This window comes from Lotus japonicus, chromosome 2, assembly GCF_012489685.1.
Source record: "Lotus japonicus ecotype B-129 chromosome 2, LjGifu_v1.2".
Taxonomy (NCBI): Eukaryota; Viridiplantae; Streptophyta; class Magnoliopsida; order Fabales; family Fabaceae; genus Lotus; species Lotus japonicus.
In genome coordinates, this window is record NC_080042.1 from 86,213,331 (window position 1) to 86,227,472 (window position 14,142).

The window sequence follows — 14,142 nt, forward strand, 5'->3', positions numbered from 1 at the left end:
TACATTTTTTTTTGATAAGCTATTATACACTTTGTGAAACATGATAATATGTTGTACACTTCATTCCTTTTTTTTGAACTATACACACTTCATTACTAATCCTCTTTTTATGACCAACAAAATAAAATTATAACACATTGACTAAGTTCTAAGGATTTAAATTTCTTTTGGGAGCAGTTTAGTTTTGATTTGGAACAATGAATGACTTTTTGTTTTGACTAATTTTTTTGTCAATATAATTAATAATTAATGGATTTCGGCCCATCAACCAAAGTCAGTGCATCCATCCTAATCAAATTTGATTCCGTTCCGAACCGTTGGATGATTCTTCGCAAATCCGTTACACCAACGCGTCCCCCCTCATAAACCCGCATCCACAACATTACAAAAACCACAGTGGTGGTTCCCGCTCGCCCCCGTTTGAAATTGCAGAGAACACACACAGAGAGAGTAACCGATGCCAAATCCAATCCCATTTCACAGTGACACACAAGAACAAAATTGAAGGCAACTGAGATCCATCGATCGATCGATCATGGATTCCATTTCCGACCTCCCACTCTTAGAAATCGCCGTCGAAGACGATTCTCTTCTCTCCGACGCTCCCACATCCACCAACGTTTTCTCCTGTTCCCCTCTCATTTCTCTCAGATCTCTCCCTCCTCAATCAGGTTAGGGTTTTCGATTCCATCTCTATTTTCCTGAATTTCTCCATGATTTCAAAATGAGTAGTTAATTCACATACTAATTTGATCAATCAATGCGGCGTGCAGATGGAGTAGATTCTGAAAATCTGAATTCCTCTTCCAAAGAGAACTCGAATTCTAACAGACCGGAAGCCCCCAAGCTTAGCGTGGAGCGTTCACAGATGAAGCGGAAGAAGAAAGGCGGCGGCGGTTACAACTTGCGCAAGAGCTTGGCTTGGGATCGCGCTTTCTTTACCGAACAAGGTGTTTCTCTCGTTCTTCTCCTCCATTATGCATGAATTAATTGCATATTTTAAATTATGATTTCGGCCGCGGTCACAGTTACATCACATTCCTCAATATTATAGGAAATTGTAGATAATTGCAGCGTTTGCGATCGCAATGCAGTTTCAAAGACCACCAAAACTTTGATGTAGTAGCTGCTATTGATTTAAAACCATGTTGAATTGTGTAAATTTAGCAACAAAAGTTATTGTTAGTTAATGCAGAAACCCTACTTTTTCAGGTGTTTTGAACCCGGTGGAGCTTTCTATGATCAGTGGCACTGCCACTCCTAATATGGAGGTTATCCAGGAAGAAGAGCCCGTTGCCACTTCGTTAGCCTTGCAACAAATTGAAGAAAATCTGTTCAAGCATTCGTCGGACGGTGTTATTACCATTGGACATAGAAAGAATGGTGCTGGTGTTGGTTTATCTCCGAAGCCTGCTGCATTAACCAAACAAACTCTAACCCCGACTTCCATGGTTAGTGTATATGTACTCTACATTATTAGTATGTGACGGTGTATTGAAATTTTTCTATCATGTATGACCTTCTACGCGTGCTTGTTAGGCAAAGCGGAAGGTACTTGCAAACAATGATGTGGTTGGAAGTGCATCTAAGCGCAGTGCCTGTCCACGGCTGGTACCTTCATCCTCATATCCTTGCCATTGCTTGTTTAGGATTTACTGTATTAAGTGAGGATTGTTTTATATTGTGTGTGGTGGAATCGAGTTGTCTGTGTTTTTGTATATATCTGTTGAATTGTGCTAGTGTTTACCTTAACTCCTTTGCAAACTAAAAAAACCAGACATGGCTAAAGGGCCAAGTAAAGAAGTGAAAGTCACTAGGATACCAGGTCGGAAATCCGATCTTCCTGTGAGCACAAGAACAACTGCTAGGAGTGGAACTTTGAGCAGAGACTCCACAAAGAGAAATCAGAATGCTTATCCTGGTAACTTCTGTGATTTGCATTTTTTTCTTTTTCGAATGTACCTCGTTATTGAGGGATTCATTTTAGAAAGAAAACATGAATAGCTAGTCATTGATTGAAAAATCAATAGGTTGAGATGCAAACAACTTCATACTTTGTTATACATGTAGGTACAATTATTCATGCATATGAGATATCATTGATAATAATCTTAACCATTAACTTTTTTAATCAACAGCTATAAGTCTATAATTCCTCACTTTTCACTCTAAAGTAAATTATCTCACTTTCCCTTTAGAGAGGAGACAAATCCCTTATTTCTTATCCTAGAAGCTTTGGAAACCCCGGAATATTGGTCATAATATTAAGTACCATTATTTCCATAATGTAATGTAAGGCTGGATCTAAGAAAGTTTGATTTTGTTTTCAAGTTTGTAATCTCAATAAACTTCACAAATACTGGTACCTCGCGAGTTACCAAACATCATATTCTAGTGGTGTTATGTTTTTTTCATTTTCTTTCTCATTTACAGCCAATAATATTCAGAAGTATTCTCGAGTTACAGGCCAGTCAAAAAATCCTAGACCTGTGCCAAGTAACCCAAAAGCTGATCCGGCTAAAAAATGTTCAGTTACTGGAACTCTTACCAAGCTGGCTGCAAAACAATTGGTGGGAACTTTAACCTTCTAGAAGCTGTAGCTTTCAAACATTCAACATTTCTTTGATCAATTCTTTAATTCCTCTTTTTTAACTACTATTTTAACCTGCACAGAATAACTCAGTTTCAGAAACACATCCACCATCCAGAATGTATCAACCAGGAAGTGGAGCAAATAAGTCAGAAGCTTGTCTTCCACAAGGTGTTTCTGACACTGTTGAAAAAAAGCAACAGACACTTTTTCAAAAAACAAAATCATCTGGCCTAAGGATGCCATCTCCCTCTCTGGGATACTTTTCTCAGGTATGATTGCTATATTATTTGGTTCCTTATTTCATTCCTAGGAGAATGCTTTCGTGAAATAACACTCATATGGTGATCTCATTTGCATACCAATTGCTGCTTTGCAGTCAAAAGCTTCCAGTTCACATAGCCAATTGCAGAAAAGCTCTAAACCTTGCAATCCAGCTGTGAGTAGCATTCCTAAAGTAAGGAAGTCGGAAATGATTTCTATTAATGAAACAAGACTCCCTCTTGCTCCTAGGAAAAGGTCTGAAATTATCAAAGGAGCACAGAAGAATTGCTCCGAGGGATTAAGCATTTCAGATGTAAAGTCCGAACCAAGCATACAAATAGAAAATAAGCAGATGGTTGGTGCAGAAGTCGAATGTGATTCTTTGGGTTCTGAAAAAATAAGTAACCATGTAAAGGTTGGAAACATTCTTGTACATGTCAACTTAAAATATAAGGAACAAGAAGTACATAAAAGTGAGAATGTTGGCAGCAAGGAGGACGTGGTACTCCCTTTACATGAAAATAAACTTCTTTCCAAGAGTCATACCAATGATCAGTTGGAGGAAGAGATTGGCCACCCTCAGGATGAAAAATTATATGATATCTTGTCAAATGGGGATCAGTCTTTATTTCAGGAGCAACAATCTATGGACTACAACAGCCTGCAGAGAACTTCAAATAATATTTCAAATACTATGCATAATGCCGTGGAACAAGATGAAGATGAGGAAATCAGACCGCATGCTTGTGATGTTCTGACTTCTAATGAAAATTTGGTGCTACTGGCAGAGCATGGGGCTTCTTTTGAGAATAGTAGACATTCTGTAGAGTTGAAGGAATACAGTAGTGTCAAGGTTGCACTTTTAAATTCTAGTCTTACTGATTTTAGTGAAACTGCTTTGGGAGGATCGATACAAGGTATCCCGTGCAAGAATACTGAACAGGTTGATTGTGGTGCTGGTGATTTTGGTAAATATGGACGGGATGCAAAAGTACATTTATTGAATGGGAATCTCTCAGTCAGTTGCAATGAAATCACCCAAACAAATTTGGATGCAGTTAATCAGCAGTTGCAGGGGGGACAACTCAAGACTTCAAGTCCTAGTATTGTTGGAGAAATTAGTTCAAAAAATGAAAATGAATGTCTTATAGATAATTGTCAGCTAGTTCATGTGGCAATTTTGGCTTCCAAAATTTCTCCTCAAAAGTCTGTGCAAGAAATCAATGGTGCTACTCAAAGTGAATCACAGATGACTGAAATTGAAGACTGTCATCCTCCAGTAGGTGTGCAATCAGGTCTCATTCTGGAAAGACCAGTTGATGAAGAATATGACCAGGTTATTGACTCCAAAGTATTGCATGATGGAACTCAATCGTTTGAATTGGATATCTTCAGAACTGTTTTGACAACGGCTTGCTGCACTAAGGTTTATGATTCTCCGAAAAGAAGACCTTTTTGTGAGAATAATATAGAAAATCTCAATTTTACATGTCCCACGGGGAAAGCTGATCGTTATTCCGGGGGAAGTGATATGTCAATTAGTAGCTGCAGTCCCATGTCTGAATCACAGCTTAGAGAAGACAGTTTTTCTAGGGAAACTTCCTTGCACGGTGATGTTCAGCGTGATGTCCCTGGAAACTTTGAGCAACAAGCTAGTATGTTAGCATATCCTGACATTAATGAAATGCTTTGTGAGGATGAGAGTCTAGTGCTAAATCATGGACGCTTGCTTCATCAGAGTGAAATTTCTGAAGTTTCCGTAGATTTCAATTCAAACACCAAAGATTTTATTGGTCATGGAGCTGAAAACCCCTCTGGCTTTTTACAAGGTACAGAATTGGCTCAATCAGTCCAAGAATTTGAACACACCAACAATGAGATTGAGGAGCAACAAGCTAGAATGTTAGCAAATCCTGAAATTAATGATACTGTTTGTGCGGATGAGAGTGTAGTGCCAAATCATGACCACTTGTTTCTTCAGAGTGAATTTTCTGTTTCTGTAGATTTCATTTCGAATACCAAAGATTCTATTGGTAAGGGAGCTGAAAACCCCTCTGGCCTTTTACAACATACAGAATTGAACCAATCAGCCCCAGAATTCGAACACATTAACAGAGAGATTGAGGAATCATATGTGGAAGACGTACAAGCGCAGATCTTTAATGAAAATTCAGTGGCTGACAACTGCAACAATAAACACGGTCTTTCAGTTTCTATTGATCAATTATCATTGGAAGATCATAATAATATAAAAGAAGATTCCGAGAATGTTGATAAGATACTGCACTTGGATGGTGACTGGCTGCCCGCAGATATTGCTTCCTCTGAAGAAATCAGTGAAAAAAATTTATATGAGGGAGCATTTGAAGGATGCAATATCCATATAAGCGAACACTATGCTTACAATCATCACATTCAGGCTATGCCTGAAAACAAAGATGGCAATAGTAATGTGGATGAAAAGGCCGAGCTTTTGCAAATCAATGATACAAGAAAGGTTTCTTCTGACATATCACCATTAGTCGAAGTTCTACTCAACGCATGTGATGTGAATGAACACAGTGCTTCCAATCATCATATTCAGGCTGCGCCTGATAACGAAGATGGAAATAGTGATGTGGATGAAAGAGCAGAGCTTTTGAAGATTGATGATGCAACAAAAGGTGCTTCTGACATATTCCCATTAGTTAAAGTTCAACTCAATGCAAGTGATTTGCCTGAACACAATGCTTCCAATCATCATATTCCAGATTTGCCTGAAAACCAAGATGGGAATAGTGATGTGGATGAAAGGGCAGAGCTTTTGCAAATCGATGATGCAACAAAAGGTGCTTCTGACATATTGCCATTACTTGAAGTTCAAGGCAATGCACGTGATTTGGCTGAACACAATGCTTCCAATCATCATGTTCATGATATGCCTCAATACAAAGATAGAAATAATGATGTGGAAGAAAGGGCAGCACTTTTGCAAATTGATTATGCAAAAAAAGGTGCTTCTGACATATTGCCATTGCTTGAAGTTCAACTCAATGATAGTGTTATTTCTGCTGACTTTGATTCTTCTATAAAAGTGAGCGAAGATCCCTTTACAAAGATAGATGCTTGGAAATCTGAGGATCAGTGTTCTTTAGGTGAAAATTCAAAGTTACGAGCTTCAGATAATCTAACCTTTAATGCAAGAATCCCACAAGGCAGTGAAGTTAGTTCATTAGATAGTAAACGTTTTTCAGATGAAGCTGAAACTATCTTTGAGAAAGATGATTTTCCTAATACCGACATGCAGCATCAGACAAAAGGCGACATTAGTATTGCAGAAGACAGCAACAAAATGATTCAACTGTGAGTATCTTACTTTTGTGATAAAATTTGGTCATCTATGCTTTGGCATTGCAATCCTTCTATTTTTACATCTAAGACTTTGTTTTGAAGTCGTGATGTTGAGTATCTTAATTTTGTGAATGACAGCCCGAAATCTACGATTAAAAGCAAACAGGAAGTTCCTGCATTGAAGCCTCCACCAAATGCTGCTCCATTTTCTGATGAATGGTTAGCTGCACTTGAAGCAGCTGGAGAGGTGACTCAAATTTCTTAATTGCAAAAGACCATTAGTTCTTTGAAATAGTCTATAAAATGCCCCACGGGTTACCACTTAGATTTCTTAATTTTCTGAACGTTAAGCCCCACAAGTCACGACTTCACATAGACCATTAGTTCTTTGAAATGTAGTAATTTTTTTTTCATGTTTGTTTCATTTGGTACTTCTTGTTTGCAGGAGATTTTAACAATGAAAAGCGGCGCTGTACAAAATTCTCCCCCTCACAAGCCTCAGCATGAACCAAGTCCTTGGTCCCCGGTAGGTTAATCCTTCAGTATCTAAACTTGATTCATGTTCTAAGCTTAAAGTTCTAGCACGAATAATTGGCATTTTTTATTTATAATTGGCTACATAAGTATAAGATTAAACCATACCTGCATAAACTACAAACAACGCAAGCAAAATAAGAACTTCAAGAGAGAACCCCCAACGTAACACAATCCACTCCACTGCTACAGTGTGGGTTATTGTCCTTGTAGTTTCAGACAATTTCAAAAGTAAACAGGGAACAGACTTCGTTTATGGCATATATTCCCTGGACCAGAAGGAATCTTATATATATCTTGGATGTGGACAGGGGAAACTCTGGACTATTAAAATAGGAAAAAAAATTGGCGTATCATTTCTTTGAACTTAGTCTTTCTTAACATCACAACATGTAATTTACATTAGAATCAGGTATTAGATATTGTATTACCATGATTATATAACCCGTTAGAATTGGGATGATAGAAATTTGTGGACTTTCTCATGCTTTACAAAATGCATGTTTGGAAATCCTTCTATACTTGATTCTGAAGGCAGAATCAATTTTTCGAAAGAAAGCTTCTGTGAGTATCTTTTGAGTTTTGAAATTGATTCTATGGAAAAATAAGCTGACCCAAACATACCAAAATGCCGTTGCATTAGCCTTACACCAGCTTTTGTCAGTTGAAGCTATTTTAGTCGGAACATCTCAATCATAAGTGCATATATCAGAAAGAGTCATGCTATATTGCACCATTCCTATGTGGTTTATATGCCTTTTGTCTTGATGATGATATTATTGTGAGTATTACTTCAATTTCTCTGTTGCATTTTTTGTTTACAGGTGAGACGTAAAAGCCAAGCCATTGGACCATTTGACTGTACCAAAGTAACCAAACACAACGTGCAGCATTCCGGTTAAAAGTGACAAAACTAGGATTTGATCCTTAAAATATCATTAATCACTAACCTTTTTGTCTTTGCTTGAACGAACCTTCAACAGCTTTAGGAGTTAGAACACGTTGTGTGGAGCAAGTGCTACGCGGATAGACTTGGAGCTTTCCACAGTTATGCCTTACTCTGAAGATGCTTATAAATAAAATATCAAACTGATTGTTCTCAAGTTGTAAATGATATTTTTGTACTACTTTAATCTTTTACATAATTCATTTTTTATTAGTTTCCACGAGGTGTTAGATGTGAGACATCTTTTGGTCACATATCGGTGTCACAAAATCAATATAGCGCATTTCACATTTTAGAAGATATAATTCTGCAGAATGTATTGTACTTTTCTATATTTTATGCTGTTTATTGTCAATTTATTTTTATGGCATAAAATTTAGTGATCAACTAATCGATCATCGAATGATAGCTCAAGTAGTAAGAGATATGGACATATAGGTTGGGTGGAGGAGGTCCAAAGATCAATTCCTAGAGTGCACAATTTATATTTCTAATGTACCAAAAAAAAAGTGACCAACTGAGCGAAAATAATTTTTTTAGTTACTTCTTAGAACTTAGATGCTTAGATAAATGTAATTGCATTAAAAATATTTTAAGCAGTAAAGACATTATTTACTTTTTTATCACCTTTCTAAGAGAAATGTAAATTTCTTCTTATTTTCCCTCCATTTAAACCAAATATAAAGATTGTGTAAATAGTTGCAGACTGAAGTTATAACATCAAGAACTCATTTAAATACTACTTGAGTGTAATTTGAACAGACTTTCATCCTAATTTATATGTAAAGACACATTCAATTTTTTATCTCGAAATGCGTTGTAGCGTCTATTTGAAATTGTGCTATATATCCAAACATAGCTTAAATCATTTGAACATTTTGATTTTGAATCCTGAAACATGAAAAGCATAAAGAAAATTTTAACTTCATTACCATCTCAATTTACTAATCCTTAAAACAAAGTCCTCTGTTAACAAAATAAAACCAATGCGCTACTTAGAGGAAAAAATTTGAAATAAAAACACAATCCAATATCCCTCTCAGATGTCATTCACGCCATTGGTACCTGCACTTTTCATTCAAGCACAAGTAAAATATAGTTGCTGGCTCATCAGCTGATCGAGTCTGAAATTCTGTGTAAGCAGCTTTATCATGACTGCATTTTTGGCATCGCACTACAAGAAAAACGAAGAAGTGAGAAAATGAAGGAAAAAAAAAATACATGTGTATCACAAATCAGACTGTCAATAAAAATATTCAGTTTCCTCTAAATTCAAGTATCCTCAGACCAAAACATAGAAATTTTGACATGTATTGGAAGCTGGAAAAAATGCTATATCTGAACAAAAAAAAAACTGAAAAAGCACTACGAAGATTTCTATTGCTGCTAACGCTTGGCTTTGACACTTAAACCTCCAAACTACACCATGGCTTGCACCAAAACCCCTTATCCAAGGGCTTCTGATTCTTAATTCACTTTGTTTTATTCATCCCTTCACCTAGCTAGGACCACATTCAACACAAGTGAAGGTCCTTAGCAGTAACTAAAAATGGCATTCCGAAATTTATCTTTACAACTCAACTATATTGGATGTACTACCAGAAACCAGACCTTATCATCTCCGACAATCAATAAATGTAATGCTAAAAGGGAAACTTAGCACCTAATAAAGTTCCCACTATGGCAGGGAAAGAGTCCAAACAATTGTGCCAAGACTCCCTTTCAAACTAATTTGACTAGTCCACACAAATTATATTTTTTCAGAAAAATTGTTATTGGTTATCCTAGCAAATAGGCTCACTCACAAAGCATCAAATAAGTAATGGGAGAATCACAATTTAAATTATCCATGTAAGGTAAACATATTTACAACCGGGATAAGATGACTAACCAAAAGAGTTCTCGGCCACATTCAAAAGTGTATAATTCATTTAGTGTGTATTTGGATCAGCGTTGTCACAATTAATTTTGGTAAAAGTGGGTTGGAAGTGAAATCATTCATGTTTTGATACATTTATGGAAAAAAAAGTTTTCGTAAAGAGTGTCATCCAGTTGCAAAATCTCACAATTGATTATGTTCAATGCAGAAGCTACTCACTCTAGCTTCTACTCACTCTAGCTTCTAGCAAAATAGGTTTTGGGACTGAAATGAATTTTTCAAAATGACTCTCAAACATCTACATAAGAATCCAAAATTGATTTTACTCTATCAGTTGATTAAACACTTTACTGCTTATTATACCTGAATTCTGAATATGTTTACCAACAATTCTCCCAAAAGATCATTTCTGACAGACAAGGAGAACATAAACAGAAAATAAATGTACCATCAGCTGTGGGGGCATTCTTCATTTCATCATAAGAGATAACAGGATCAATCTCTTTTCTCACCAACCGCTGCTTTCTTTTTATCTTAACCTGAAAATATAAAACAAATATAAATGAAAATTGAAAACCATGCACAAACAGACTAAGGAAAACATGAGATCATTTGCAGTGGCCTGTTTCCTATCCTACCTCCTTCCCAATGGGGACAACGTATGCGCAAGCGGGACAATAAAGTCTCGAGGAGCGACCCACATTGGGCATTTCATATTGCAGCATGTACCCGCATGTAGGGCAAAGCTCCATCTTCTATATCTGCACACTCTCTTCATGTTGGCATTTCAATGAAATAAAACAGCCTGGAACAAAAATTTTCAAAAAAATGGCTTCGCCCGGGTTCGAACCGGAGACCTTCAGTGTGTTAGACTGACGTTATAACCAACTACACCACGAAACCAACTACATGCTACATTTTTAAACTATTTTAGTTTTATTATTTGTCAAGGATAATCGGCTCAATATATTACTACTACATTAGTACATATCCAAAGTTTAAATTTGTATCTCATTTTTGCATTTAGTTTTCAGGAGACAGTGATATTGCAGTGTGATTTTCTCCTTTTGTGAAAAAATATAATTTATGTACATTTTATCTTCTTTTTTTTCCTTCCGTATTTCCTGAACAATACCGACAATTTGAATGTTTACGGGATAAATAATGTGGGAAAAAGGATTGAAGAAATCTCTTCCAGTCCCCCCCTGATGATTAGTTCAAACAAGAAGGGGATGAGAGCGAAGGAAAATCCCTCTCGAAGGGGAAGAAGAAGAAGGTTGTTCTAGCGCTTCGTCTGATAATTGCTAATTAACATTAAGCATTTTTCAATTAATAAATAACCCAACAAACAGGGTTAACTTATGGGGATTAATATCATTACATGGTACTTTACAACAGAAGGCACGGCAGTCTTTAATTTGTAAGCCGTAATTGCACCTAACTAGTCACACAGATTGAACACAATCACCTAAGTTTGTTTGATTGGCAACATATTGAATTCTCATACAAAAAAATAAATCGAAAACTAATGTTCTTTTTTTATCTTCCCTTGTTTTTCTTCTTTAAGCATACTCAGGATTGAGTGCCAATGCTTCCCTGTAGATCATCTCTTTTATTTGCTCCTCGTCTAATTGCTGTTGCTCAAACTCAAACGAAAATGGCTTCGTACAGACTGGTTCATCAGCTACATCATGCAGTTTCTCAAGGTATGGATGGGCCAGTGCTTGTTCAACTGCCAATATTTAGACAAACAGAAATTAGACTTTGCACAATTTTATGTAATACTTAAATAAAGACTAGCTATTGATGGATGCTACTCTTCAGTGAATCTACTCCAGCTTTATTCTGATGCTAATGCAGCTAACTAACATGAATGTTTAAAATGAACTGCATTGTTGCTTCATCTAGCTACAGAAACATAAATGAATGAAAAGAATGAGAAAATTACCTGTGATTCTTTTGGTGGGATCAATAGTCAACATTTTATCGACGAGATCCATGGCCATGGGATGAACATGGGGGAAGACCTTAGTTAAAGGTTGACGAGGATATTGAGGAAGTTGTCTGATATATCTTCTCACATCATCATTTTTCACTAACCCAAGGTCAGCCTCAGTTGGAGTACCAAGAAGCTGTGATAGGAAACAAGTTAAGCACATATCCAGAATTACTTTTTATGACAAAATTAATTCATTATATGAGCAACTAAAGAAAACATCTGCTATTTTTCATTTAAGAATCTCACCTCTGTCAATAGGCGTAGCTGATGTACATGGTCTTTGCCTGGAAAAAGAGGCTTTTTATTCATAAGCTCCATAAAGATGCAGCCAACAGACCACACATCTATTGCAGAGGTGTAATCTGAGGAGTTCAACAACAACTCAGGAGCCCTGTACCATCTTGTGACTACATATTCTGTCATGAAGTCATTTTCTACAGTTGGCCGCGCCAGACCAAAATCAATAATCTTCAGGTCACAATTTGAATTCAGCAACAGGTTACTTGGTTTCAAATCTCTATGGATTATGTTTGCAGAATGGATATACTTTAGTCCACGAAGAACCTGATACAAGAAGTACTGCAAGTACAAGTGCATCCAATCATCAGCAAAACAATAAAAATTGTGAAGAAGGCAAAAACTATGATACTAAAATTCAGAATACACACCTGGCAGTGTTCCTCTGATAGACCTTGGTTTGAGCGAATGATTTGGTGAAGATCAGTGTCCATGAGTTCGGTGGTAATGTAGACATCAGTAAACTCTCTACGCAAGGGTGGAGGAATAACATCTCTTAAAGCAATTACCTGTTTCAAAAACACAAATTATAACCATAATGAAATAGATTAATGTGCAGACTCTTCTTTATTGATCCGGATTTTCATAACTTCAACTGCTGTGTGAAATTTAAAACCTTGCAGAAATTTCCAACTTAGACAAAAACGCAGTTATTTTTTTTCGCCAAGGGTATTCCAGCAGACACTCAAGAGTCTGATTCACAACTTGGTTAATTTACTAGTAATTTTAAATAACAATTTTGAATTTAAGTTTGTTACACTACCTGGCATCATTAAAAGCAGTTTGTGAAAAACTTAGCAGTAACCAGACACTAAACACAAATTAGCTTAAGTTGAGTAGAATATTTTTAGTGAGTATTTAGATATAATTGGATATCAGTTGACTAATGCAATGTGAATTTCAGTTCATAATAACAGTATTCGTCAACTTTTCTGTTTATCTCTTCCTATTTCACAAAGAAGCACTTTTTGTCTTGAAGATATTGTTAACTTTTGTTTTCACTACTACATAAATCTGCAAATAGTCTTGTTAGTAAATTAGTTCATTCGTCAGGGTTTGATCACTAGTCATTCACCCTGCAAATCCCTTCATAGCAAACATAGCTTGTACAATTAAGATAGAAAAAAGTTAATTTTAAAGGAATACATTCTTATTGAATAATTTATATTTAAAGATGTTATTACTTATTATAATCTAATTTGAAAAATAATTTGTTGGATAATAAATTAAATGTAAAATTTACAAAATGTAAATGCATTTTTCTCAATAAAAAAGTGGTCAATGAAGATACTTTCCAGTGAAATTGGAAAATTTGACCCAACAAAATTACACGGCACAAAATGAATTTTGACTCTGAAAAAGTCAAGCTAACGAAAAGTTAGTACAAATCTTAGAATTGTACTCTATGATCCGATTTGACCTAAAATAAACTTAGTAAATGAGATAATCACTCACATTCTCATGATCCAAATGCCTAAGAAGCTTAATCTCACGAAGCGTGCGCTTAGCATCCATGTGATTATCGAAAGCATTCGCAATCTTCTTCACCGCCACCAGCTCATTCGTCTCCGTGTTCAACAGCGAGCTTCAAAAAATCACATCAACAACAACAACGAAACATTCAGATTAATTTCATGATTCTCAAAACCGAAAAATAAAAAAAGTCAAATCCAATTCATCAACAACAAAAAAACAAGATCCAAATTACAAAGCAGAAAACGAGATCCAGATTACGAAGCAGTACCAAACGATTCCATAGGCGCCGCGACCGATCGGCATGATCGGAGGACGGTACTTGGAGGTAACTTCAAAGAGGTTACCGAAGATGTTGTACTGAATGAACTGTCCACCGTGCGACGGAACCGCCTGAAACTCGGCGACGCCGTTGGGATTAACACCGGCCATGAGGTTTCTCTCTGATGAGTGAGTCGGTAACAAACTTTCTCTCTCTAGGAAGTGGTTGTTTCTCTCTCTAGTAACCGTCAACGATGGTTGGTGTGTAGAAGAAGGAGGGGGGAGAATTTAATTTAAATAAGGTTTATTCAGTGAGAGTGTGTTTTGTGGAAGAGGAATCTTTCGGAGCAGATGCGAGGAAGAAGGTGCGAAAACGCGCGAGAGGGGGTAAGAGTAAGACGAACTCACACGAGTGACGCGTTTCGAAATTTGATCGGACGGTTCATGTTGTAGCCGCCTCTAATCTACGGTCTCTGAGTTGTTCAATTATTTCAACTGCCATCCATCCATGACAACTACTTGCGAATATTTTAATGCTTGAAAATTTAATTTAGTGTTTGTGTGAATTT

At 36.5% G+C, this 14,142-nt stretch overlaps 3 protein-coding genes and 1 non-coding gene across 7 annotated transcripts; 1 reads left to right on the top strand and 3 right to left on the bottom strand.

Annotated features, from left to right (window-relative positions):
- Window positions 1–207: 207 nt before the first annotated feature.
- LOC130740460 (uncharacterized) lies at window positions 208–7,821 on the top strand. 4 transcript variants are annotated; one of them, XM_057593077.1, is made up of 11 exons: window positions 208–671; window positions 774–950; window positions 1,213–1,451; window positions 1,540–1,625; window positions 1,764–1,921; window positions 2,434–2,570; window positions 2,674–2,862; window positions 2,970–6,196; window positions 6,323–6,431; window positions 6,630–6,710; window positions 7,543–7,821. In XM_057593077.1, exons 1-11 carry the CDS (start codon window positions 536–538, stop codon window positions 7,618–7,620), a joined length of 4,617 nt encoding a protein of 1,538 aa, XP_057449060.1. In that variant the 5' UTR covers window positions 208–535; the 3' UTR covers window positions 7,621–7,821. The 4 variants fall into 4 exon arrangements, with proteins under 4 accessions (XP_057449060.1, XP_057449061.1, XP_057449062.1 ...); XM_057593078.1 differs by having other exon boundaries at window positions 211–671; window positions 2,467–2,570; XM_057593079.1 differs by lacking the exons at window positions 208–671; window positions 774–950; window positions 1,213–1,451; window positions 1,540–1,625 and having other exon boundaries at window positions 1,782–1,921; window positions 2,467–2,570; window positions 2,684–2,862.
- A 187-nt stretch (window positions 7,822–8,008) lies between these two features.
- On the bottom strand, window positions 8,009–10,719 carry LOC130740462 (uncharacterized). Its single transcript, XM_057593082.1, has 3 exons — window positions 10,182–10,719; window positions 9,992–10,082; window positions 8,009–8,838 (listed from the first exon to the last, which is right to left on the bottom strand). Exons 1-3 carry the CDS (start codon window positions 10,293–10,295, stop codon window positions 8,711–8,713), a joined length of 333 nt encoding a protein of 110 aa, XP_057449065.1. The 5' UTR covers window positions 10,296–10,719; the 3' UTR covers window positions 8,009–8,710.
- On the bottom strand, window positions 10,373–10,446 carry TRNAV-AAC (transfer RNA valine (anticodon AAC)). The gene has a single exon. It is a non-coding gene; the product is annotated as a tRNA-Val (tRNA).
- Window positions 10,720–10,851: 132 nt separating the features above from the next.
- Window positions 10,852–13,920, bottom strand: LOC130740461 (mitogen-activated protein kinase 3-like). Its single transcript, XM_057593081.1, has 6 exons — window positions 13,584–13,920; window positions 13,295–13,424; window positions 12,211–12,348; window positions 11,789–12,121; window positions 11,492–11,675; window positions 10,852–11,275 (listed from the first exon to the last, which is right to left on the bottom strand). Exons 1-6 carry the CDS (start codon window positions 13,742–13,744, stop codon window positions 11,106–11,108), a joined length of 1,116 nt encoding a protein of 371 aa, XP_057449064.1. The 5' UTR covers window positions 13,745–13,920; the 3' UTR covers window positions 10,852–11,105.
- Between the last annotated feature and the right edge of the window lie 222 nt (window positions 13,921–14,142).

Coding starts and splice junctions, on each gene's coding strand:
- LOC130740460 (XM_057593077.1), top strand. CDS start 536: ATGGATTCCATTTCCGACCTCCCACTCTTAGAAATCGCCGTCGAAGAC. Junction 951..1,212: donor CGCTTTCTTTACCGAACAAG/GTGTTTCTCTCG, acceptor CTACTTTTTCAG/GTGTTTTGAACCCGGTGGAG. Junction 6,432..6,629: donor CACTTGAAGCAGCTGGAGAG/GTGACTCAAATT, acceptor TCTTGTTTGCAG/GAGATTTTAACAATGAAAAG.
- LOC130740462 (XM_057593082.1), bottom strand. CDS start 10,295: ATGGAGCTTTGCCCTACATGCGGGTACATGCTGCAATATGAAATGCCC. Junction 10,083..10,181: donor TTGTCCCCATTGGGAAGGAG/GTAGGATAGGAA, acceptor TTATATTTTCAG/GTTAAGATAAAAAGAAAGCA. Junction 8,839..9,991: donor GAATGCCCCCACAGCTGATG/GTACATTTATTT, acceptor TTTTTCTTGTAG/TGCGATGCCAAAAATGCAGT.
- LOC130740461 (XM_057593081.1), bottom strand. CDS start 13,744: ATGGCCGGTGTTAATCCCAACGGCGTCGCCGAGTTTCAGGCGGTTCCG. Junction 11,676..11,788: donor AGCTACGCCTATTGACAGAG/GTGAGATTCTTA, acceptor TTCCTATCACAG/CTTCTTGGTACTCCAACTGA. Junction 11,276..11,491: donor TCCCACCAAAAGAATCACAG/GTAATTTTCTCA, acceptor AAATATTGGCAG/TTGAACAAGCACTGGCCCAT.